The sequence below is a fragment of the Ailuropoda melanoleuca genome, chromosome 2 (assembly GCF_002007445.2).
Source record: "Ailuropoda melanoleuca isolate Jingjing chromosome 2, ASM200744v2, whole genome shotgun sequence".
Classification (NCBI taxonomy): domain Eukaryota; kingdom Metazoa; phylum Chordata; class Mammalia; order Carnivora; family Ursidae; genus Ailuropoda; species Ailuropoda melanoleuca.
In genome coordinates, this window is record NC_048219.1 from 105,808,325 (window position 1) to 105,833,897 (window position 25,573).

The window sequence follows — 25,573 nt, forward strand, 5'->3', positions numbered from 1 at the left end:
TTTCTACTCTGACCAATGTAAATGAAAGTGAATTCAGAGTTATGGTGGGAACAAACAGCCTTTAAAAGCAGACTTCCACTGTAGAATTAATTACCTATATAAGTATTCATCCTGATCCAGACCTCACTGAGGCTTGGACTACCTTGGCTAAAACCACACCTAATTACTGCCATCGTGTATCCAATTTATCGACCAGAAAATACTCATTGGATCGCAAATTATATCCCCAGACCAAGGGGATAGACAAGAAGTATAAGACCCACATGGTTTGGGGGGAGATGAGTGTATATATGAATCAACCAGTGGATAAGATCAGCTCATTTACAGTTAATCAGTGTGAATCAGAGTCTTCATGACAGCCATGTGGAATTTGCACAGGTAGAACACCACCCTACAGATACTACTATGATGATCACTCTCTCATGCCTCTCCACCATTGTCTCTATGGAAACAAGGATATTCTCCATCACAAAAGCATGACCCAAAGCAGACTTCGCCCACCCTGGTACCTTTGGTGCAGGGAGGAATGACGTAAGTAAAGCTGTCTCTTCTTTATTGTAACCAGTTCCAATTGCACTCAAGAGCCCCATTCATATTGAACTGTTATGAACATTTGGTCAACTGGATTCTTAGATAAAAAATACAAAATAGTGACCACAGAGGAAAAGGTAAATTAGTGGAAAATCACATGATGTTTTAACTCTAGGAATAGAGGGGTGCAGCAGAGAAGTAAAGCCTCCCCAAATAGAAACCAAGATTACAAGTGAATTAAGGGAGTATATGAGAGGACGCTGAAATAGAATTCTGAGAGGGATACACAAGCACAAAATTCTCCATTCAAACAATGGTAAGATCAAGGTCAGTATGACATATAGAAAGAGTATAAAACTTTGGAAGTACAATATAGAAGTACTTACTTGTTTTATGGCCTTAGCTCTCTGAGCCTCAGTTTACTTTTCTTTAAATAGGTATGATGCTATTGATTTCACTGGTAAATTGCAAGGATTAAGTAAACACACCCAAACACAGGCACATATAGTCACAGAATGTCTGTTATAGTGCCTAGTAACACACAGTAAAAATACTCATAAGTATCTGCTGAAGGAACAGACTAACAGTATAATTAGTAGCTATACTTCTGATGCAAACTTTCAGCTGTTACCACCAGCAACAATAATGGCAATGCCATTTTCAGTAAGGCATAGAAATATTAGACTCCTTTCCCAGCCTTGTGGAGACAGATGAGTAGCAGCCATTTAGTTAAATATAAAATTATTGTCAGAACTACCCTATAATTTGCCTCCTGCAAATGTCCAGATGCCACTACGTTGGACCCAAGGTCACTATGGTGGAGCTGACCATCTCATAGTGGATTGTCTTGTTCCTATTAGAGCTGACCCAGAGCCAGATGTTTCCATGGAGGCTACTACAGGCCTTACACTTTGACCAATTTTTAGTATGAAATGTGTCCCCAAATGATGGGCCAGAGGGCAGTCAAAGCAGTTATCCTTGCTGAATTCTGTTTCCAGCTGTTCCGCAAGATTATACTTCCTTCTTCTGGGAAAGTTTTCTGCCAGCTTATCAGAATAGTGTCTCTCTGGTTGAGCACAATAGCATTTGTGTTGTAGAGTTCAGGCAGTAGGCCAGTGCCCCCGCCTTGGATGCTGTTCAAACAAGAATCATCTCTTCCTTAAGGATGGTTTGAAAAATTGTTTTTTTTTTTCCCCTTGAATATGTTTTGAGTTGGTATTAATTCTACAAAGTGAATAGGCAGCTAAAGTCTTTGAAGTTGCTAAATATACTTTGAGAGCAAAAAATAATTTTTATAACATGACTAACGTTCAGTTTGTATTTCACTTAAATTGTTGTCAATATTTGCAAAGCCAAATGTAAAAAGCAATAAAATATATCAAATCATGTGAGCAAAATTAAAGGTTTCTTGTAGGAGTTGTAGAATTTAACATAACAGAGCTCTGTTCCAGGTATGAGATGTCAAGCTCTGGGCCATGAGCCCCAGAGACTCCACTCTGATGCTCCTGTCACCCCTCTTTTCCATCAGGTGAGGACTCCTTAGAGTCAAGAGGATGTCCTCCATACGAAGTCTGGGCCTCCCCTCATGATGTTCTGGGTACTTGTGAACCAGGAATTTCCTTCCAAATGGCCCTGAGCCTGCTTCCGGGACCAGCACGGGCCTCTGTGTATACCTCTGTTCCAAGAAGTGGCAGCAGACAGGGAGTGTGGACAAGGTAGAGATCTAAAAGCCGGGATGTATGCGGGTTGCACTAAGACCCCTGGTGGTATGGGAAGATGGGTCTTGGGGTGGGGACAGAAAGTGAGATGACCAAAAGATTGGCTGCATGCCAGGAGTTAGGAACTGGTTGTCTGGTACCACCATGAGCCAGGACAAAACACCGAGGCACCAGAGAATTTTAAAATTTGGTCTTCCAGGACCTGATAAAGGTATATTCATCAAGGTAAGGAAGTAGAAAATATTTTATTTGGCAGTTTGCTAGCTTGGTTTACAACTTCTGCATATTTAGACATCGTGGAATGTGGCCACCACTTGTACACTTGCCCTAGGACCCATACATGTGAGGGTCTATTGAAATTAACTTTTAAAAATTATAGGCATATAAATGAGAGAGTAATTGGATTAAGTTCTGTTAATTTCTTTAGCAAAACTCAGAATACAGCTAATAATCCACCACAAGAAACAATATGTTTCTGAGGTTTTTTGTTATTTTTTTTTAAGAGTTTATTTATTTACTTGAGAGAGAGAGAGCAAGTGAACAGTCGGGGGAGGAGCAGAGGGAAAGGAACAAGCAGACTGTCCCTAGTGTGGAGCCTGAGGTGAGGGTCAATCTCACAACCATGAGATGACCTGAGCCCAAATCAAGAGTCAGACACTTAACCGACTGAGCCAACCAGGTGCCCCTCTTTTTGTTTTTAATGAAAAATTATAAACTTCTACAAAAGTAGAAGTGTGAGAAACTTTCATATGCTCCATATACAACCTAATTATAACTGCCTCAAGGACAGTGAGGCTTCATCTTTACTCCTGAGCCTCCCTCCAAATACTGAAAGCAAATCGCATAATTGTCAGTTTGTATATTTAGAATGCAAAGTACTCTTTTAAAAAATGTACCCATATATCACCACACTTAAAAACATGAACCATATCAAATGTTCAGAAAGTATACAAATCTTCCAACCAATCTCAGATTTCCCAATATTTCCTTTGTTTTCTTTTTACTGCTTCTCCAAATCACAATCCAAATAAGGTCCCCACAATGTCTCTTGAGACTCTTATTAATCTATGGGTTTTCTTATACCCTTTTGTCTTTTTTTTTTTTCTTTTGCAGCTTATTTGTTGAAGAGACTGGGTTTTTTTCCTGTAAAATTTCCCATAGGTTGGATTTTGCCCAACCTATTCTCATGATGTCTCCCAAAACTGGTCATTAGATCTACAGGCTTGATTAGATTCAAGTTGATTTTTTGGCAAAATGTTTTCATAGATGCTGCTGGCTATTTCTACCAGACACATAACAGAAATTCTCTCTGTGATGTTTGCAGCCAATGATAAGCACTGCCTACCCATCATTTCATGAAGAGTTGCAAAAGATATTTTTAATTTATATCATTTTTTTCATTTATTAGCTGAAATATTCTATACAGAGAAACTTGCCCCCCACCCAACAGCAATTTAGTTACAATTCTTAAAAGACAGACAGGATAAATGTTTGATTCTTTTCCGTTATTTATCAGTTTTTAAAATAATAGGTTGGTTCTCTAGCATCCTCCAAAAGTTATGTTAGGGTTGTTTTATATCATGAGGGTGAAAGGACTTCAACATAGCTGATGCATTTCAATACGCTGCAGTCATTATTCTTATTGATGCACAAATGGAGACAGTTTTGACTGGTGGAAGCGTTTTCAAATTGGACCTCGAGTCCTTTTAACAAGTGTCTCAGGATAACAATATCAACACTACCTCCAAAAATATGATTACAAAAAATAATGACATTTTTGGATTTTTTTCTTATAATTGAATATTTTTCCATTTTTATTTTTATTTGACAAATAACATTGTATTAGTTTTAGGTGTACAACATACTGTCTTTTTTTTTTTTTTTGCTTTGGGTTTTGGGTGTACATTTATGTGTTTGTCATTAATACATCCTCCTATGAATGTATAAACTTCTATGTCTGGAAGTCACTTTGAATGATTTATGTGTATGTGTGCATGCATGTGTGTGTGGATAGTTTTGTCACCAACTAAATTTGTAGTTATATGTAATTGTTTGTTGTGTTTTCAATTTTTAGGAAATTTAAATCAGATGTTATATTAAAATTATATTAAATATTCATATATTTCTAAAGTCAAATTCTTTAAGTTTCTTCAGAGAAATCTAGCTTCTATTCTTGTGCCATTTTCTATTCTCTCTGAATATCTATAACTAACTATTTTTTAAAGTTTTACTTCATCCTTCTAAATAGGTCTCTTTCCACATATTTTACATGTACATATACACACATGTACACGATTCCCACTCACTTCCTTCTTAGATAAATTAGAGCATAATAAACATCCATTTTTCTCTACCTGGTACGTTTTCCTCTTTCTTCTTGTAACTTGATGATTGCATTTATATGAAAATAGGAAAAAACTATTGATTGAAATATTGAAAATGAGGAGGAAATCTAAATGAGTATTTTGGAGAAGAAGTACAGTGGAAAGGATGCTGAACTCCACAAAACACCATATTTGCATCCAGCATTCATTTCAAATTTAACTATAGATCAATTTCTCAAATTGTTAAAGATTCATTAATCAAGCAGTTTTGGAAAAGGACACACTGATATATGAATTTATTATAAAGTTTTGTTGGTTTCAGGGTGAGTTGACTTGAAAATATATGCCTAAAACCACATTTTGTGTCTTATACTAAATGACAGAAAACCTTGTTAGCCATGTAGAACTTATCCCAGCAATAAGGAGACACACGTAGATTCTCAAAGACACTGAAGAATTTCAGAAATTAGCATATATCTAAAACAATGACTGTATTTACTTTCTTCAAACACAAAGATTGAAGTAAATGATGAGTCTTTGAGAATCCTAACATTAATTAATCTTTGTAATATACAACAGGAAGAGAATATATGTCAAGGGACAAACAAAACTGAGTTGAATCCTGGTTCAGCTGTTTAGGGGCTGTGTGACCTTTCGCAAATCATTTAACTTCATTGGGCTTTATTTCTTTTATCTATGAAATATGGATGCTAATACCTCCTCATGGAATTGTAAGTGATGAGATTACATGTTTAAAGCACCCCCAAGCCCCCAAAAGGTACAAGGTCAATACCCAGTAAACATTAGCTCATTTTCTCTTTCGTGGATAACAAACAGGAAACCGCACAGATTAATGGCTAACAGCCAGGCTGCCTGAGTTCAAATCACAGCCATGATACATTCAAGGTGTATGACAATGGGCAAATTATTTAACCCACATGGGCCTCAGTTTTGCCATCTGTAAAAGAGAGATAATTGGAATATCTCTGAAATTAGTGATGTACTATATGTTGGCTAATTGAATATAAATTTTAAAAAAATGTCTTCAAAAAATAGGAATATCTTCCATGAAGGGCTGCTTTAAGAATTAAATTCCATTTAATATTATGCTTCCTCTATGAGAAAGGGACATTTTTCTGTTTTGTTTCACTGCTATGTTCCCTAGAATAGAACCTGATACCTGGTAAGTTCTCTTTAAATGTTCATAAAAAACAAATGACTTAAACCTATGTATCTCATATATCTTATGTTTAAAGGGTCATTGTAGAAGTTTCAAGTGTGCAGCTTTGTTGCATTTCACATCTGAGAGTTCTCTCCTTGTGCATTTAGACTTCGTCCTTCTCCTCCCCAGGTTTTATTAAATGATGGATGTTCTCCCTGTCATTGCAACCTCCAAGGTCCTGGCCTTTCCTGAACTGGGCTTTACATGCATTGAGGCAGTAACTACAGCCTTACTACTCCGCTACTCAATTCTTTACTCAAGAGAGACTGCTTAGAAAGTCTGGGTCTGCAGAATCTTGAAACCATTCAAATCTATTAAAAAGACCTGTAGGGTATTTCCTGATAACATAGCGTGTGCTTTGGTGATTGTTTCTGAAAAGGCAATAGACTTGTAAGCGCTATATGTGTCATGCATATTGGAAGTATACTAAATATATCACTACTTCGCTGGGGACTCTCTTGACAATAACGTGAATTGCTGAGGGAATAGAAATCAATTCTTAAGAGTGTTTTCTAACATCAAAGGTGACCGCTGGGCTTCAGGAAAAGAGTTCAAAGTAAGATTGACTTGTGTGATTGAGATATTCATAAGATCAACCTGCAAAAGTAGGCCAGGCATTATTTCACTACCCAAAATGCAAGGGGATGATGAAGGCCTGAATTCAAACAGCTAGCGTGCAGATAAGGGCCTTAGTGGAACTGAGCGCCCCCCATACACAACTGTTAGCAGCTTCTGAAACCCATCACGAATACTCACACCTTTAGACCTATCTTTGTGTTCTGTTCTCTTAACCTAAAATGCCCTTCCTTCAGTTCTCTATTAAATCCTCCTTCACCTACACATGCTTCAGTAGTCATCTCAAATAAATCCCTTTCTCGCTCACAGAATTTTTCTTAGGTCATTTTTTTTTTCTTCCTTTCCTGCAGCAAAGATGTGATCTCATCTAATGTTAATTTTTCTTTCTTTTTTTTTTTTTTTTTTTTTCAAGTGTGACTCTTTCTTTTACCATAAGCTCCTTAGGGACAGGGGAAATGACTTATTTTGTGTCCCTCCACCTTGCTTAGCACCATTGAACCAATTTTGTCATTTTTTTGAATTGTCATACTTTGGTCTCAGTAGTTCCTGCAAAAACTTACTCATTGTGCAACAATACTATCTGAATAAAAAATTTTAAAATGGAATAAAAATAAAATAATTTAGGAATCTGAAAATTATTTAGGTAAATAGGAATAGCAAATGTCATCTACAGCAGGAGTTCAATAAATGACACCTTAACACAGCAACATGGCCAATCAGAAATATTTATTATTTCAACATTTACTGAGCACCTACTATATAACAGGCAAGAGCAATAAAAACTTTACAGCCTACTGAGGGAATATATCATACTGAGATCCAAAACCACTAGCAAGAAAAAAAAATACACTTATGTGTTTACAGTCTGTATAATAATTGAGGAAAGTGCTACTTTTTAAAAACATCAGCAAGAGTGTGAATCTGGAACTGGGTTTTATTAGCTAAATACATACTGTCCAAGCCCACAGCAAAGGGGAAATCTGGATCATTTGAGCTAAATTCAATGACTACACAGTTCAAGTAATAAATATAATTGTATTTTGGTGGTAGTCTAGATGTCTGGAAGTACTGATTTAATCACCAGTCCAGCTGGTTTGATAATACAGTGTAAAAATATATACTAGGGGCCATAAAAGAGACACAGCACTACAGAGAGACAACTATTGAAATTCCTTTTGAATTCTGAAATGGGAAAAGAGTGGCTACCAAGTTCTCCTTTTAATGTGATATAATTTCATTTATCACGTTGGCCCAAGTTCCTCTTGCATCCAATCTCAGTCAAGAGATGATCAAGTTTAAGAAACACTGTCAGTGGCAGAATGTCTAAACTTACTATCAAGGCTGAAATTTAATGAAATACAGTTGCTTCTAATATCATTTGAATCTTCATTTTCTATCATTGATCATAAATTACAAAATGAATTAACGAGGGAACAGACAGGATTTTACTGGACACCAGAATTCTGGTGTTCTAGATTGGGATTCACCTTACCATGTGACCATGAACAAGTGACTTCATTTTTGTAAGGTTCAATAGTGATATTTATTAAAATTATGATATCACAATAATGTTTTGCTTACCATGCCAAAGGTTAGAGTGAAAACTGAATGACATAATGTAAGGAACAGTTTTGGAAACATGGCAAAATAAAAGAAGTGTTAAATACGATCATTTTTACGGCCACGTTGTTATCAATAATAATAGAAGTGCTTATTATAAGATACAACAGCTTGAAATGTTATAGGGACTAAATATGGCAAAAGAAACTCATCTTTGTGTTTTGTGAAAATATATCCCGTCACTTGCTGCTCCAAATGACAGGTGAAAGAAAACCTTTGGTCAGGGGAAATGTGCAAAAAATTCTGAAACACAGTTTAATGCAAACCACAACACATTTCTTTTGTCAGGAGCCCATAGCTTTAGCACAGCTAATTCTCTGCTTTATTCTTGGGGAAACATTCCTACAAGCTCCAGGCTGTTCGTTAACAGCAGATATAGACATTTATAAACAAGAACCATCTTAACTGAATAATTCTTCACAAATTACACAAAGGATCCCAAAGAATAGTTCCAAGTATTTACAACCAGCATTTGGAGACACACTCTGTGGGGATACCATTCATTAAACGGACCGTCTATAGACTGAAAAGGTAATCAGAAAATGATCCCTCCTCCTCAGACCACTGTGTTGCATTTGCCCCGTACGCCACCATAGAAACACTCGTATAAATGTTATCTGAGGGTCATAAAACACTCTCTGAGAGTAAACTTTACCCTATGGGAAGTAAACTTTTAATGCACCAAATTCCATTTAGTGCCCTGCAGACAGGAATTCTGCAAAGAATATTCTGAAAAAAGGCAACTCATCTTTTATAGGTGAGTACTCTTATCATAGAAGCCCAGGAATGGGAAATTGGGTCTTCATCGTCCCAGGCCATCATGGTTTATAACTCTAAGAATGATGTCTATTATCAAAATTTTAAAAGATTCACAGGAATGGCCATTCTACAACCTCTCTTGGAAGCAAATTTCCATCATAAACACACTATCTTTAAAATTCTTCCATGTTTAACCTAAGTGTTTCATAGTACAATGCTGGCTGCTCCTTTCTGTTTCAGTGAAGATATTCATTCATTCTTATATTCATTCATTCATTCATTCGTTCTTCAAACAACATATATTTATTGAATGTGTATTATGGCAAAGGTTATTGGTTGTGGTATAAGAAAGGTATGGGTAATGAGAAAAGTTCTCCACTCCCTAGGCAACAACAACCTTAATCTTTTTATTTAGATCATTATTAAGAGCAGTGTATGGAAACAGACACCAATTTGCAGAAAATATGGAGAACATAGGAACATGTTAAACTGCCCCAAGAACAGCAAACAACAAATTTAAACTGAGAAATTCTGTAGGCCAAATTCTCTAGGTTCTTCAATAGCTATTTGAAAGAAAAGCAAGTGATAGAAGGTAATCTATTTGTTAAACCTAAAATACATAACCAGTTTTATAACAAACAGCCAAGGCTAAACTAAAGTGTCTGGGGATGTACCTTAAGTGATAACACTATTAAAAACAGAAGGAGGTTATTGCTATAAAGGCAGCGTATTAGTTCCTTATTGGGGGAAGATGAAGGTTGAGAACGGGAAGAGGTCCCCAGGGGCATCCTGGGTGGCTGACAGAATTTTCTTTCTTGACTTGATGCTGGTTACAAGAGTATTCACCTCAGAATAATTCATCAAGCCAGTTATTTTGTGTGTGTGTGTGTGTGTGTGTGTGTGTGTAGTTTTCTATATATGTGTTTTGTTTTGTTTTTCAAGAAGCATTTATTAACATGGAATAACTTCTATACATCGCTAGTGAGAATGCAAAATGGCGTAGCTACTTTGAAAAAGTTTGGCAGTTTCTTATAAAGTTAAACGTATGCTTCCTACATGACTGTAATCCCATTCCTAGTTATCTACCCAAGAGAAACGAAAATGCTAAACTAGAGCATGAAAGTCGCAAGTTTATAGCAATGTTATACTTACCCCAAACTGGAAGAAACCCATGAGTAGCTGAATGAATAAACAAATAGGTACTTTTATACAATGGAATATTACTGAACAATAAAAGGGAATGAACTACTGACACATGCAACAACAAGGATGCATATCAAAAGACACAGTGAGTGAAAGAAACCAGACACAGAAAGTGAAATACTTTCTAACTTCAATTATATGATTTTCTGGAAAAGGCAAAACTATAGGGAGAGAAATCAGATCAGTCGTTGCCAGGGGCTTAGGATATGGAGTTAGAACTGACAACAAAGGGAAATCAGGGAACTTTTCAGGGGCAGGAAAATATTCTATATTTTGATTTGGTTACATGATGGTATATGCTTGTCAAAACTGAACACACTGTACACCTAAAAAATGGATTTTCTGCAGATCTGACCAAAAAGTATTTATTATTGAGAGTAAGAATGAATTTAGTTTCCAATTTTAAAATAAAATGGATTCTATATCCTGTGTTTATTTTCTTACAAGAAAACAGTATGTTGGGGGTGGGGATAGGAACACAGTAAGAGTATAATGGGTAATTTTTAAAAATGTTTAGAAGGAAACTAAATCACTGTTTTTGTTTTGTTTGTTTTTTGTTTTTACTGATGGCTGTTTCTTCAGAGAAATTGTTTAAAAGTGAAACCAATTCTGGATGTCATAAAGTTCTCTCTGTTCAGGCTTTTTCCCAACCAGCTCAAATAAATCCTAAAGCAGACAACATCAGAGCCAAGAGCAATAATGGTTATGTCCACTGCAGAGGATCGTAGCTTCCTTTTGCCAGTCAAGTTCCTCAGTATTCAATTTTGGCTGTCCTCAACAGAAATGTTTCATCTGGCCTTGGCACTTTTCTAATCTCAACTACTCCAGAGTCAAGTAACCAAAACAGACATGGCAAAAGCCCAACCCCACAGAGCTTCACCGTGATCACGGTGTGGAGAGTAAGACGGTTCTCTTCACGTCCCCAGCACAAAAGCCTGGTTGTTAGAACTTCAAGAAGGCCTGGTTACAACAGTCTAATTATAACTTCACTCAAGTTATGCACTTCAGTTTAAATACAATGCCTTTTAAAAACTGTAAGAAGCATTTTAAAACTATAAGCAATTCAACTCCTTTATTTTACAATTGAGCAAACTGAGATCTAAAAAGGTGGAATTACTTAACTGAAGTTATTAAGCTAGTTAGAAGTAGAGCTAGAACCAGGTCCTAGGAAGCCCTGTTTAATAGGATGGTGCTCTTTGGAATAAAATAGGAACTATACTCTGTGTTAATACTGTTTTCTCTACCAGGGATATATAATGCCAATATAACATCTGTGTTTTCTATTCAACAATGTGACTCTGTTAAGAATTTGGGAAACTTATGACAATGTCATCAAGTCTTATGCAGAACCAGAAATACAAAGGAACTAAGGAATGTTTAGCATTAAGTTATCAGTTGCTCAGGGAGCTGAAAATGGCGTCCTTTTTTTTTTTTCCCCTATTCCCTTATAGTTGGTTTTAGCCTCCCTCTGCTTTGCTTAAGCAAGCGCTTATACCTAGGATCACTAAGATATAAACTTCTGACATCAAAACGTGAACCATATTATGTGAACCAGGCATTTAAAAAGATGCTATTTAAAAATCTTTTCTTCCAGCTGTGTGATTTGAAGAAAATTTATCATTTCACCAATGTTGCTCTGCCATTTTAAACCTCTGTCACATTTTCTCAAAGGAGATGAGAGACCTCCATTTTTAGGAAAAGTCTCAGCCAGAAATATTGCTGATAGTGTGGAAATAAGCAATTCCAAATCAATCGAAAATTGCCCTCTCTATTCATCAGGAGGAACAAGGCACTCAGGAGAGCCAGCGCTCGTGGTAGGTTAAAGTGGACCAAGGTCTGAGACGGGAACAAATGTAGAAGAGGGACAGAAGGGCTCTGTGCTGCTGATCGTCCAAGGGTCGACTGACAGCTTTTTTTCTCGTTTTGTTTTGCTTTACTCCTCCTAAAGATGTAGGGGAAATGTTCTTCTAATGTGCCCAACAGACACAGAGGCAGAAGGGAAGACGTGGGTAGAACATTTAAGGGCATATTATCCTCTTCAACACACACTTCTATCCAGGTGCCTACAGCTTCCAAATGGGCAGCAGAAAATGAAGCCTAGGCTTCCATAAAGTCTCTGAGAGCCGATAATGTGAACAGAAACCGGTGAACGAGTTAAGCAGTAAAACCATCTCCATTTACGTCTCCTTGAAGTTCAGCATGCAGCGGACTGCGCTTAAGCTTAGCAATCAACTGTGATAGGAGAAATCTCAGTTACAGTAAGCAAAGAAATAGCTTCAAGGCAGCAGATAACTGTGCAGGGAGAGAAGGTCAAAACAGGTGCAGAGTAATCCTGGAGGTAGAGGGGGAAAACCTGGATTCCATTTAGGTGCTTTTTAACTATCCTTGTCTATTATGGGTGACAAAGCTTAATTGTTCCCTTTACTTAAATTAACACTGCATGGTGTAAATACACACACATGCATGTGCACACGTGCGTGCACACACATACATATGGAGAACATTTCAAGGCTGCAGAGAAACACTAATTGATTCCTGATGATGCTTGGGGTGTAACATGGTTCACTAATACTAGTTTACAAAATAGGTCTTCTGGGTGGTGAGTCTACCAGGTTGATTCTAATTTAAAGCTTCAGACATACAGTATCATAGAGATGTCATATGATAAACATGTGTTTTATTATTGCTAATAGCACTATACAGTTAGTGCTAATTTCATCTGGCTTGATTCATGCCTTTGTGTGATAACATACCATTAACAAATATGAAGTCTGACTGTCCTGAATTTGGACAAAATTTCCCTTTATTTACAGCTAAGCTATAAATGTGGGGTTTTTAGTTCATGTATGAACGTAAGTCTTCTCTATCCGGGGTCTACGTTTTTTGAGGACACATACTGTGTTCTATCTTACTGTACACACAATAAAAATGTTTGTCTGATAAGAACAGCAGGTTTTGGCAATAATCTACACATTGGATTGTTCCCAAAGGAACCCACTCAAATACAGGTGCAAATTATGCATAGTTCGCATTAAATCAGTAGTCTGTATTGCTTATTTCTTCACAAATCTGGTTCTTCTTAATCATTGTTTAGGTTTTTTTTTTTTTTTTAGATTTTATTTATTTATTTGACAGAAAGAGAGGAAGAACACAAGCAGGGGGAATAGCAAGCAGAGGTAGAAGCAGCCCCCCCAGCCCCAGCAGGGAGCCTGATGCGGGACTCGATCCCAGGACCCTGAGATCGTGACCTGAGCCAAAGGCAGATGCTTAACCAACTGAGCCACCCAGGTGCCCCACTTCTTAATCGTTGTTATTCTACCTCAACAGAGCCCACCTAGTTGGAGAGAGTGTTCCTGAAGAGTACTTGTCTAGGTGAATCTAACTGATGCACAAACAACCTCATTCGTCCAAGGAAAGGATGCTGGGGGTGCCAACGCTAATCTTTACATAGGAGGGAAGGCAGTGACATGGCCACACTCACATCATTAACCTTGGCTGGCTAGACATGCACAGTTCAAATGAACAGTTAAAGGGAGGGTCGAGACAGTTACAGAATCATAGAAGGGCAGGCACAAAGCTATTCCCACATAAAATATGCCCAGCCATGTATACCACTCAGAGAACGGGTTAAACAATCATTATGACATCTGGAAAGCATCTTTAATTTGTATCACCAAATACCAAGACAAAGAAGCCCTAATGATACTACTGCCTGCCTCTCAGTACCACCCTATTGAAATGCTCCTTCATGTATGCAGAAGGCTTAATTTAGCAGGATCTCTTCTCTTCTCTATATTTAGATGAATGGTCTGAATCAAGCTTGCTATGACTGCCTGAATCACCCTCAGAGCAGGCAATTTCTGATTTATGAACTTAGAGCTGATTATGTAATCTCTGGTCACATCTCTCTCTCTTTTTTATTGCCCAAATTTTGGGCCACTGCTAATCATTACACCGTAATCAGAGGTCAAGAGGAAAGGGGGGATTATAAATGAAGGTTTGGTGGTGACATAAAAGAGAACTACTGATTCAAACATTTTTATAGATTTTTATCACCTAAGTGATCCCATTACTCATTACCACAGATAATCACAATGTTCAGGTTTGCCTGGTGCCGTTAAGCTGCCAGGCGTATCACCTCCCTGAAACTTGCAGCGCTCATTCTGACATCTGAACTCTACTTCACACATATACCTAATTGTCCCCACTTCTAACTTCGTTATCCACTCCCCCCCCCAAAGCCTCACCTCATGCCTGAATCTGAGACTCCAGAATCTCCTTCACCACTGTTTAGATGCCTGCATGGACACAATGCCATCAACTACACCAGGAAAATACTTCTTGCAGCTCCACCCACGCCTCAGAATCTCATGCCTCTGTGCTCCAGGTTCATCAGACAGTTATCAGAAAGATGCAACACATGTCTTCCTAGAAGCTCCCATGAACTAGCAGTATAGTACCTGACTTGAGAATCATAAGTCCTAGGGCTCTATTTACTCATTATCATTTAGACATGAAACCGGCATTCCTATGTCATGGACCGTGACATTCAGAAATCCCTTAACTTTGTAGACGTAAGTGACCTTGCGAAGTAGGAATACTTCTATGAATTGATCCTAGTCTGCACCTAGTCTTCTATGAATTGATCCAAGTCTGCACCGTTTTGGACGATTGTCTATTATATCCTCCAGGGCCATCTAAGAAGGGGCCGATGGATGCATTCTAGTATAAATTTGTTACCAGAGACAATGTTTCTCTCCCAGAGGTAGTAGCCTTTGTCTAGGAATAACAATTACATAGTATGAGAAACAAACTGAGGGCCTCAGAGGGGAGGGGGGTGGGGGAATGGGATAGACCGGTGATGGGTAGTAAGGAGGGCGCGTATTGCATGGTGCACTGGGTGTTATATGCAACTAATGAAGCATTGAACTTTACATCAGAAACCGGGGATGTACTGTATGGTGATTAACACAATATAATAAGAAATCATTTAAAACAAACAAACAAACAACAACAACAACAACAAAAAACAATTACATAGGCTCTTCTACTTTCCCTTTAATCCTGTCTGCCAGGAATCTTAGAACTAAGTCACATGCTCACTCTCAGAAAACACGGCAGGCCATGTAAGTATGATTACTTGCCACACTACCCTTTTGTGGTTTTTATTTTCTATTTTCATTTTATTAGTTGTATTGTAAAGCTACCTTTTATTGTAAGCCACTACACATCCTTTGAAAAGGTGGGTTACTAGCATTATTTTTCAAAGCAAACTCATTCCATAAACAATACTCAAAGTAAGCCTACATCTCAGGGAGCATAATGTACAAAATAAACTCGTTGGCCCAGGGAAATGTGGGAAATTGTGAATATGAAAGTTTTAAATTCAGTACAATTATTTGGAATATGGAAATTATTTATGTGAGCATTAGATGTGGACCATGTCCAAGGGTGAGGATCTATACAGATGTTCTATAATATGGAGAATTTTACAAATACTTAAATTACAGTAACAGGATTGTTTAAATAAACAGAACTAGACATATCTTACAAACCAAAGTTTAAAATGTGAAAGGCCATCAAAAATGGTGTAGTGGGCCTACTTAAATTATTGTGTAACTATCTTCCTTTAAAAGTTTTTATTTAAATTCCAGTTAATTAGCTTCCAGTGTAATATTAGTTTCAGGTATACAATACAGTGATCCCAGTGATCCCACACTTCCATACATCACCCTATGCTCATCACAAGTGACCTCCTTAATCCCCATCACTTATTTCTCCCATCCTCTCCCCACTCACCTCCCCTCTGCTAACCATCAGTTTGTTCTCTACAGTTAAGAGTCTGTTTCTTGGTTCGCCTCTTTCTCTCACTCTTTTTTCCCCCTTTGTTCATTTGTTTTGTTTCTTTTTTATTTAAATTTTACTGAATTACATACAGTGTAATATTGGTTTTTGAAGTAGAATTCAGTAATTCATCACTTACATATAACACCCAGTGCTAATCACCAAAAGTGCCCTCCTTAATACCCATCACCCATCTAGCCCATCCCCAACCCACCTCCCTCTATCAACGCTTAGTTTGTTCTCTATTATTAAGAGTCTCCAATGATTTATTTCCCTCTCCCCCTTTGTGTAATTATCTTACCTATGATATATACTTTTTCTTCCACCTTTGCTGATTTACATTAGCTGTCTGGCTATAACTGGACTTGAACTCTTCAGTTTCAATGAAGCTTTACATAAGGAAACTGATTATAGCAGGGGAAATGCAGTATGTAAAACCAACCGCTATTTGTCCGACATATAATTATCTTCTCTTTCAGTCTAGGATATAGCCTTGGCTCTTGTGCAACTCAACTCTGTATGGGTGTCATTTGATTTATAGCAGATGACCTGACATCATATGAAACTAATTTACTGTACCATGTGTCTCACGCCCTGTAAATCAATAGCTTAACACAGAGACATCTTAAATAGATAGCACAAAGATAAGGTGATCTACCTCTTCCTTTCCTAGATCATTAAAATGGCAAGTATTACAAAGCAGTTCTTGTTTTAGAGCTGCTTCAAAACTGGGGGGGGGGGNGGGGGGGGGGGGGGTCCTATCATTTCAAGGTGGGAGACATAAAGTGAGAGTTGCCATCAAACCAAATGAAAAATTGAGCACAAGGTTGTATAAGTAATAGCCTGGGAGGGGTGGGACACACATTTGTTTAAGTATCGATTGGTGCATTTCTACAGCACCTGTGTATTATCATGTGCTCAGAGAGTGGAACAGGGTGTTGAATTATGACTCAATACAGGGGGGTCATCTATCCTTTCTACCCTGTTCCTCCAAGAAACCTCTAAACCAAAGTCACAAGCATTCATTGTATTAGTCACAATGAGATAAATTCGGTTTCTCCCTGTAACTCATCCAAAACTTAAGCCATCATTGTAAAAGGTTCATAATGAGGAAGCCATATAATATACTGTTGCTGATCACATCCAAATCCCAGTGGTAAATTAAAGACAAGATCCATATAGATTGTTCAGAAAAATTTTAGGCAACTTCTCAAATTTGATTCAGCCTGGGACAATCTCATGAGGGAGAAACAAACAAACAAACAAAAAACCTAAAAATTAATTTCCTGATTTTGCAAATGGTAAAGTGAAATACAGAAATGAAAGTAAATTGTCCTTCTCAGAGTTCCCATATCTGGTCCCAGGACTGGAATAGCACAAGTTTGTGTTTTTTTTCCATGGAACTGAATAGATTTTAAATAAATAATAAATAATTTCACCTGGCCCACAGTAACTGTAACTGGAAGCTGAAAGAGTCTGACTGTGTGGGAATTAAATTTAAGAGTTACTTTTCAGAATGCTCCTTTCAAATTCAAGTTCAGTCTTTTTAAAGGAAAGAAACTCACTGATTTTGATTTTTTAAAACTATTGGTAAATGTTTCCTCTAAGTACTGAGCAAGAGCTTACTGAATGATTAGATTCACATTCTCTGTCTTCCTTAAAATATAATTATGATGACCGGGAAAATTTCATCCTCCTGGCTGGCCTTTCACAGGACATTCCAATAGGCCACACAGCCACCACATCTTCCTGGAAAAATCCCTTAGATAGCCATGAAGGAAGAAAAGGCAACTAGATCCAATAAAGCCAGGAATACTCGAGGTGCAAATAGCAAGTTTCAACAAATTGGCCCAAATGCCATGTGATGGTGTGGCCAGAGGAGAAAGTCTAAGCTGTAGGTAAATTAGCTCCCCAAATCCAACAGAAGCTTTCACAATGGAAATTCCGGCACAGAAGCTATTGGTGCAGGAAGAGATGCCCTCCTGAAGCAAGAAGCTCAGTTCAGAACATACCTGGAGAACTGCTGCTGGAGGCCTCGCATCTGAATTCTGTTGCGCTCAGACTCCAGTGTCACCTCCTGCAACCGCTTCTCACTCTGAAGACGTAAGTGTCTCTCCTCTTCCAATTCATGCATCAGCTTCTCATGCTATAAAAGGCACAAAGGGAATGACTTTTAAGGAGGTGTTTCTTAATTACTATGAGAAAAAAATAATTAGTAATAGCTGTCAGTTACTAAGTGCTAACTTGGACTTTATATATAAATTAATTTCATCCTCATTACCACCCCACGAAGTAGGTTCTATTATTAACCTCTTATTACAGACAAGAAAACTAAGGATCAGAGGCATCTAAGTAATTTGTGATAAAACACAGAAGGTAACAGTTTTCAATCCTGGCTAATATGTCTCTAATGCTTGCATAATTTTCACTAGACCAGGTGGCTTCTTGTGCAGATATGAAGATCTATGACCCAGTAAAACTACCAAATGTATTATAATTCGAGTAATGATGAGTAAGATCATTAGTGCCTGTTCAGAATTATTTCATCTCTTCAATCTCTAGTCTATGCTTTTAAAAGAACATAAGTGATTTTTGTACAAGGACCTGTAACTTCAACTTAATTAGGCCATGGAGCTGATGAGAATAAGGTTAAATATTTTGTTTTTATTTGTCCAGTTAGGTTTTCACAAATAAAAAATAGGCTAAACCACCCACTTTCTTTATTATCCCAGAAAACTAGCTCATTCACAAATAGGAATCAGAGTTTCAAAGGATTGGATGACCCAGAATAGACCATTCACCAAAACTCATTCCTGGAACCAGTCAGAAGCATGCAACTCGAATCTTCCTGACATTACTGACTCACCCATGCTAATGTCTATTTGTTTTGGTTTTTGTTTTGTTGCTGCTGCTACTTTTTTTTTTTTTTAGCATGTCATGCTATTTTGGTTATGGTTGTTACTAATGTGAGCACTTTGCATTCAGAATAGATATTCTGTGATGAAAACCAAAGAACAACTCAATGCCTGACTAGGAGGGACCCACATTCTTACACGGAAGAAGGGAAGCAAAGACTGCAGACTGCATGATGACTCTGAACCATGGATTACCCAGGATGAAATGCTACCCACCGCATGGGGCATATTTACTGGAAGTGATAGGAGAGATGCATTTTCTCCACCTCTAACTTATGGGGGAAATGTTCTCCTGAGGATCATGAAGGAAATAGTAGACCATAATTTGGAAATAAATCAAGATCCTCTAAAAATACTTCTATATTTCCGTGCCTATGCACCCTTGACCATGCTCTTCCTCCTGCTTAACAAGCCCTCTGAGGTTTATTTAAAGCCTAGGGACACTGCAGGCTTGGCTTTGAGCCATCTCTCTAGAAATTCCTCACATCACTTCATTGTTCTCTCCCTTCCTTGATTTCCACAGCACCTATGCTCTTTACCATCCTATACACTCTTCTATTATTATTTTTCATGTGCATTGATTATGATTCTCCACCTACATAAACATCTGTTTGATATTAGGACTATGTCTAATGTGTATATGTATTTTTTGTTTTTAGCATACTGGAAATATAGTTGCTTATTGATTCTGGAGCTGGCCTTTAGCTAAGTCAGGCCTGTACCTTCTGTCCCAAACTCTTTCATGGTCCATTTTTCACCCCCACACAATCAGTTACTTCTATCAGATTCAGAAAAAGTAAAATCAAAATCAAATCTTTATTCTGTCATGTTCCAGTAGCTTTAGAAAAGAAGAAAAATGTGGTTCTGAAGGAAAAACATGCTAACCAAAGTCAAATTTTTGTAGAAATAGAATGGCAAATTTTATATGACATATATTTTATTATTTATTTTATTTTAATTACTTAATTATTTATATTTTATTACATATATTTTAAAACAATAAAAAAGATAAAAATAAAATCTACTCTGTTATTACATGTAATTAACACTCATCTGTGTATGAACTCATTGGACTTGAAGGAACATGGTTAAGTTACTTTTATTACAGAATTTGGAAGACTGTGCTTTGACTCCCCAAACCAGCAAAACAAATGGTGTACGTTAAATAGTTAAAAACCACAGTGTATGAAAAAGGTGAAATTTTGCAGAGAAGATAGCATCCTTTTTTCCTTCACAAGTGAAGAATGTCACATAGATTCACTCACTGTCATATTGAAGAATTCCCCAAAATCTAATAAGGGAGCACATTTTCCATATGAATAAACTTTTCTGTTCAATTTGTTAATGCCTTTTCAAATACAAATAAAATGACACCCTTACAACACAGAGAAAGTTCCAGGGGATTCAAAGACTAATGAGGCACAAGTTGTTTACTAAAATATATTCCCTTTAAATGGTGTGCATTTCAATTAAACCATCAAAGCTTAACAATAAGCCATATCTACTTTCCAAACCCAGGGGAAAAAATTTTTTTACTCAAATTATAAAACATGGATAAAAGTAACAAAATAATATCAATGGATTGGCCAGATTTTTCTTTTGTAATAGCTGTATCCTAGATATAAACTAATTTGTCCCCAAAGTAATTTTGATTTCCCCCCCAGTTTTGCTCTACATCTTTACGGCACAGACAGTGAAAGGGAGTGAGGGACTCAGAAGAGTTGAGTGTTATTTACACAGCGCTGCTGGGAACTGAAGAGCAGTAAATAAAAAACACTACCACAGAAATCTGGGCTGCAGACCTGATGAGGCCAAGTTTCTGTGACATCTCTTTCTATTGAATCCCAGGGCTGGGTTGGCTTTAAGAAGCCGTCTTAAGAAAGCTCTGAGAGTGTTTTCCTAAATTCACTCGGGACCACAGTTGTATTTCTCCCAGTTTCATTTAGCAAGTTCACCTTTTCCACTTGCCTCATTGGCTTCTCCTACCATTGTACACAAACTACTATACCAGGAACACAAACACTGGCTCCTGGGCTGAGTCTGCATGATGTGAGACATGTGTTCACGGGACACTTCACCACCCTTCCTTTTAGGGTCATGGGCTTTCCTCTCATTCAAAAAGAGGGTTTGCATAGTTCTCTCAACAAAAGCTGGCTCTGAGTGGGTGAACTTCCAACCCTTTGTTCTTCTTTAGTTGATATTTCTACCTCTGAAATAAGTTCTATGTGAAAAATCTTGAGTTGGAGAGCACTTCACAGTTTACGGAATGTTTCCACCTTCATTGCTTCATCTAGCTCTCAGGACAACTTGGCAAAGCTGGTTGTTAGCAACTTCATTTAAAGATAAAGTAAATGGTGTAAAGAGAGGGAAGGCACTTGCTCAGGGTTTCACTGCTAGACATGACAGCCCTGGGACCAGAGCCAAGTTTTTCTGACCCCAGTCCCACCTCCCACCCCCATCTTTTTTTCTTCTTAGAATAGTCAGTTCTGCTCTAACATTTATTTTGTAATCTTTGTCCTTTATTTTAATATTTGACGTATAACATATTAGTTCAGGTGTACAACATAACGATTCAATATTTGTATACACAAATACAAATATAATCACAAGAAACCTGGTTATCATCTATCATAATACAGAATCACAAAGTTTTTTTTTATTCTCTTGTGATGAGACCATCTAAGATTTACTCACTTAGCAACTTTCAAATATGTAATAGGATATTGTTAACTATAGTCACCGTGCTGTACATCATACTCTCATGACTTATTTTATGACTGTAAGTATGTACTTTTTGACCTCTTTCCCCCCTTTTGCCCACCACCCACGGCTCCTCCATCTCTGACAACCACCAATCTGTTCTCTGAAACTCTGAGTTTGTTTTTTGTTGTTGTTGTTGTTTGTTTTGTTTTTACATTCCATATATAAGTGAGAGCATATGGCATTTGTCTTTCTATGCCTGACTTATCTTACTTAGCTTAGTGCCCTCACAGACTATCCATGTTGTTGCAAATGGCAAGAATCCATTTTTTTACGTGGCTGAGTAGTGTTCCAATGTATATGAGTGTGTGTGTGTGTGTGTGTGTGTGTACCTACCACATCTTCTTCATCTATCCATCCACCCATCCTGGACGCTTAGGTTGTTTCCATATCTTGGCTATTGTAAATAATGCTGCAATAAACATGGGGGTACCTATATATTATTTGAATTAATGTTTTCCTTTTCTTTAGATAAATACCCAGAAGTTGGATTGCTGGATCATATGATACTTTTATTTTTAATTTTTTCAGGACCTTCCATACAGTTTTCCATAGTGGCTGCACCAATTCACATCCCTACCAACTGTGCACAAGGGTTCCCTTTTCTTGATATCCTCACCAACACTTGTCTGTCCGTCTGTTTGTCCTTCCTCCCTCCCTCCCTCCCTCCTCTCTTTTCTTTTCTTTCTTTCTTTCTTTCTTTCTTTCTTTCTTTCTTTCTTTCTTTCTTTCTTTCTTTCTTTCTTTCTTTCTTTCTTTCTTCCGGATCTGCCAATTTTTAAATCAGATTGATTTGTTTTTTGTTTTTGTTTTTGGCTATTGTATTATAGTTCTGTATATATTTTGAATATTAACTTCTGATGGGATATATGATTTGTAAATTGTTCTCACATTCAATGCATGGCCTTTTAATTTCATTGATGATTTCCTTTGCTATGCAGAAGCTGATTTCAGTTTGATCTCACTTGCTTACTTTTGTTTTTGGAGTCAGATCCAAAAAATCATCACCAAGACCAATGTCAAGTATCTTACTGTCCAGTTTTCCTTTCAGGGGTTTTATGGTTTCAGGTCTTACATTCAAGTTTTTAATCCAATTTGAGTTATTTTTGTGTATGGTGTAAGATAGTAGTCTAGTTTCAGTCTTTTGCATGTGGTTGTACAGTGTTCCCAACACCATTTATTGAAGAGACTGTCTTTTCCATATCATGTATTCTGGCCTCCTTTATCATAAATTAATTGACTATATTAATGGTGGGTTTCTGTCTGGGCTTTCTATTCTGTTCCATTGATTTTTGTGTTTGTTTTTTATGCCAATAAAGTCTGTTTTGATTATGATAGCTTTGTAATAGAGTGTGAAATCAGGGAGCATGATGCCTCCATCTTTGTTCTTTCTCAAGATTGTTTCGGCTTTTAGAGATCTTTTGTGATTCCATACACATTTTAGGATTTTTTTTCTATTTCTGTGAAAAATGTCAATGGAATTTTGATAAGGATTGCACTGAATCTGTATATTGCTTTGGGTAGTATGGACATTTTAACAGTATTAATTCTTCCAGTCCATAAGCATGTGATCTCTTTCCATTTATTTATGTCTTCTTCAGTTTCTTTCATTAACGTCTTAGAGGTTTGAGATCCAGGTCTTCTACCTCCGTGGTTAAATTTATTACTAGTATTTTATTCTTTCTGATGCAAGACCATGAATTCTTTTTGGCCCTTATCCAGCTTCATTGCCTGGTTCCTCTTCTTGTTTTCAGTCTTCACCAGTTAACATTTCCTAGCATTCTGGCCCCAGTTTTATTCTCTTCTAACTCAAAGCATCCCCCTCCCTTGGGCACATCACCTAGACTGGGGACTTAAGCCCTGAGAGCACTCCAATTTTTTTAAAGATTTTATTTATTTGAGAGAAAGCATGATAGAGAGAGAGAGAGAGAGCACACAAGCCGGGGGGAAGGGCAGAGGGAGAGGGAGAAGCAGGCTCCTCATTGAGCAGGGAGTCTGACGTGGAACTCGATCCCAGGACCGTGAGATCATGACCCAAGACAAAGGCAGATGCTTAACCAACTGAGCCACCCACATGCCTTCTGAGAGCACTTCAATAGGCCTCTATGAGTGTGGCAGACCAGGAACCTGTCCCTTAGACCAAAGCTCTTGGACACGCAAATACACCTACTCACAGAGTGAGGTGGTGTTTTCAGCCCGCTATCTGTATACTGCCCTAGGGTTGGCAGTCTGTCAAGGACTATCTTTCCAATAGTTTCCCACCATATCCAGGAACACAAGCCACTTTAGCCTTGAGATCCATGAGCTCAGTGGGTCCCCTGGTGGCAGCCACAAAAACTGGGGTATCATATGTAAACAAACCAGGTCACCAGATATACGTAAAAGCTCCCCTATGGGATATAATGCCACTGGAGACTGGCAGAGGGGGCATGAAGATGGCACCTCCCAAAAGAAAAAAATAGAAAATAAAAAGATAGTAGCCCAGGCTTTAACGAGGCAGAGGGAGAGCACAGGATGGATGGCATCTGCCAGTGCCTCCACGCCCTGGAGAGAATGCCAAAAGGCACCTGCCCCTCCAATGGATGCTTGAAGATTAGCAAATCAATCTTCTTCACATATAGTCTGGGTGCCTTCCAAACTGCTATTTCTGAGCTAGGCCCTGGGGCGAGCAAGTCTGCGCTTAAACCTTTTAGGAGCTGTTTCTCAGTTCACAATAGCCCTTTAGGTCTCATGGATACAAGCCCTGGTGGCTCATCTCTCAAATATTGGTCTTAAGAGTTAGAGTGACTGATATAATCTACAAACCCTTCACTCGTCAAGGAGAAGCTTCGGATTTTTGAGTTCCCTCCTGACTGTGGGTCGTTGAGCTGGGGGAGGGGTTTGTGGTGAGACCACATCTCAGCTTCTCCGAACCTCTGAATGCAGTCCTTTTCTCATCTGATGACAAGGAGGTGTGCAGCGAGTGTACAGAGAGAAGTTTCCCACATGCAGTTGTAGATTTAGTGTGTCTGTTGGAGGAGATGAGTTTAGGATCTTCCTGCATCACCATCTGGACTGCCTCCTAACACTTATTTTAAGAGCACAAATTTGTTTTAAGGCAATGGCTGTGTTAGGGGCCAATTTGAGTGTGACCCAAATCTCACACTTTCTTCTGCCTGATTTCATTCACGAGAAACACGCAGCGAACACAGAAAACTGCACCCCACTGAAACTAAGGTAAAAATACACAAATCACATCCATTTAAGATTGATGGGCCAGTGCCCTCAGTTACTGTGCCTGTTAAGAGCCACCCCACCCACATCTGGTGGCACAACTTGCCCTCTGATTTCAGGCAGCTTTCCTTTTGTCACTTGACAATAACTCACAAGGTGTAGCCCTTCCACTGACCCCATCCACAAGCGAACTGCCTGTCTTTTTCAAGGTGAAGTGCCATATTTATTGTATTATTTATTTCTTAACCATTTAACACAAGTAAAACTTGGCTGTCCTTTTTATTAGGTTCCTGGGGTTTTTTTTAAATGTGTCACTGATCGAGTTTCTGAGTCTTGTGCCCCTACTTCCATTTTTCCCACAAGCCCTGTGCAATGATTTTTCAGATGCAGTGGTTGCATTATAGCGGAGCTGACTGTACATCTCAGTGGAGAAAAAGAAATCTGAATTAAGAGTCAAGTTTCCAGGTCCTTTTCCTATTTGTGCACAAGCAAAGAGTTGGGCCTTTGACAAAAAAATCAAACACACAAACAAAAAAAAGAAAGGTATATTATGTCCAAGTCGTTGTTCTACCAAACGATCTTGTCTCTATGACAGAGCCTTAACACAGACCTTAAACTTCCTCAAAGTTCATTATTATCCTCTGATTAAACCTCTGGGGATGAAAACTCCACAATTTCCCTAGGTAATCCATTTCGTTTTCTTAAACTTCTCTCCTGATAATTTCCTCAGACTTACTTAGATTGTTTCAAGTATCCAAAAGCCATTTTCATCTGCATGTTCTCAGAAAGTGGAGAAAAACCTATAGATTCCAATAAATATAAAAAAGAGCTTGGAAAAAGAGCTATGTATATACCCACATGGATTTATTCATTCCACTTAGACCACAA

At 37.9% G+C, this 25,573-nt stretch overlaps 1 protein-coding gene across 14 annotated transcripts in view; it reads right to left on the minus strand.

Moving 5' to 3' along the window:
- Window positions 1-25,573, minus strand: part of NCKAP5 (NCK associated protein 5) — a 950,566-nt gene that overhangs the window by 413,823 nt on the left and 511,170 nt on the right. For all 14 annotated transcript variants that reach the window (XM_034654439.1, XM_034654443.1, XM_034654438.1 and 11 more), the window contains one exon: window positions 17,810-17,943. In XM_034654439.1, the coding sequence (XP_034510330.1) occupies window positions 17,810-17,943 (134 nt within the window). The remainder of the gene's footprint in view (window positions 1-17,809; window positions 17,944-25,573) is intronic.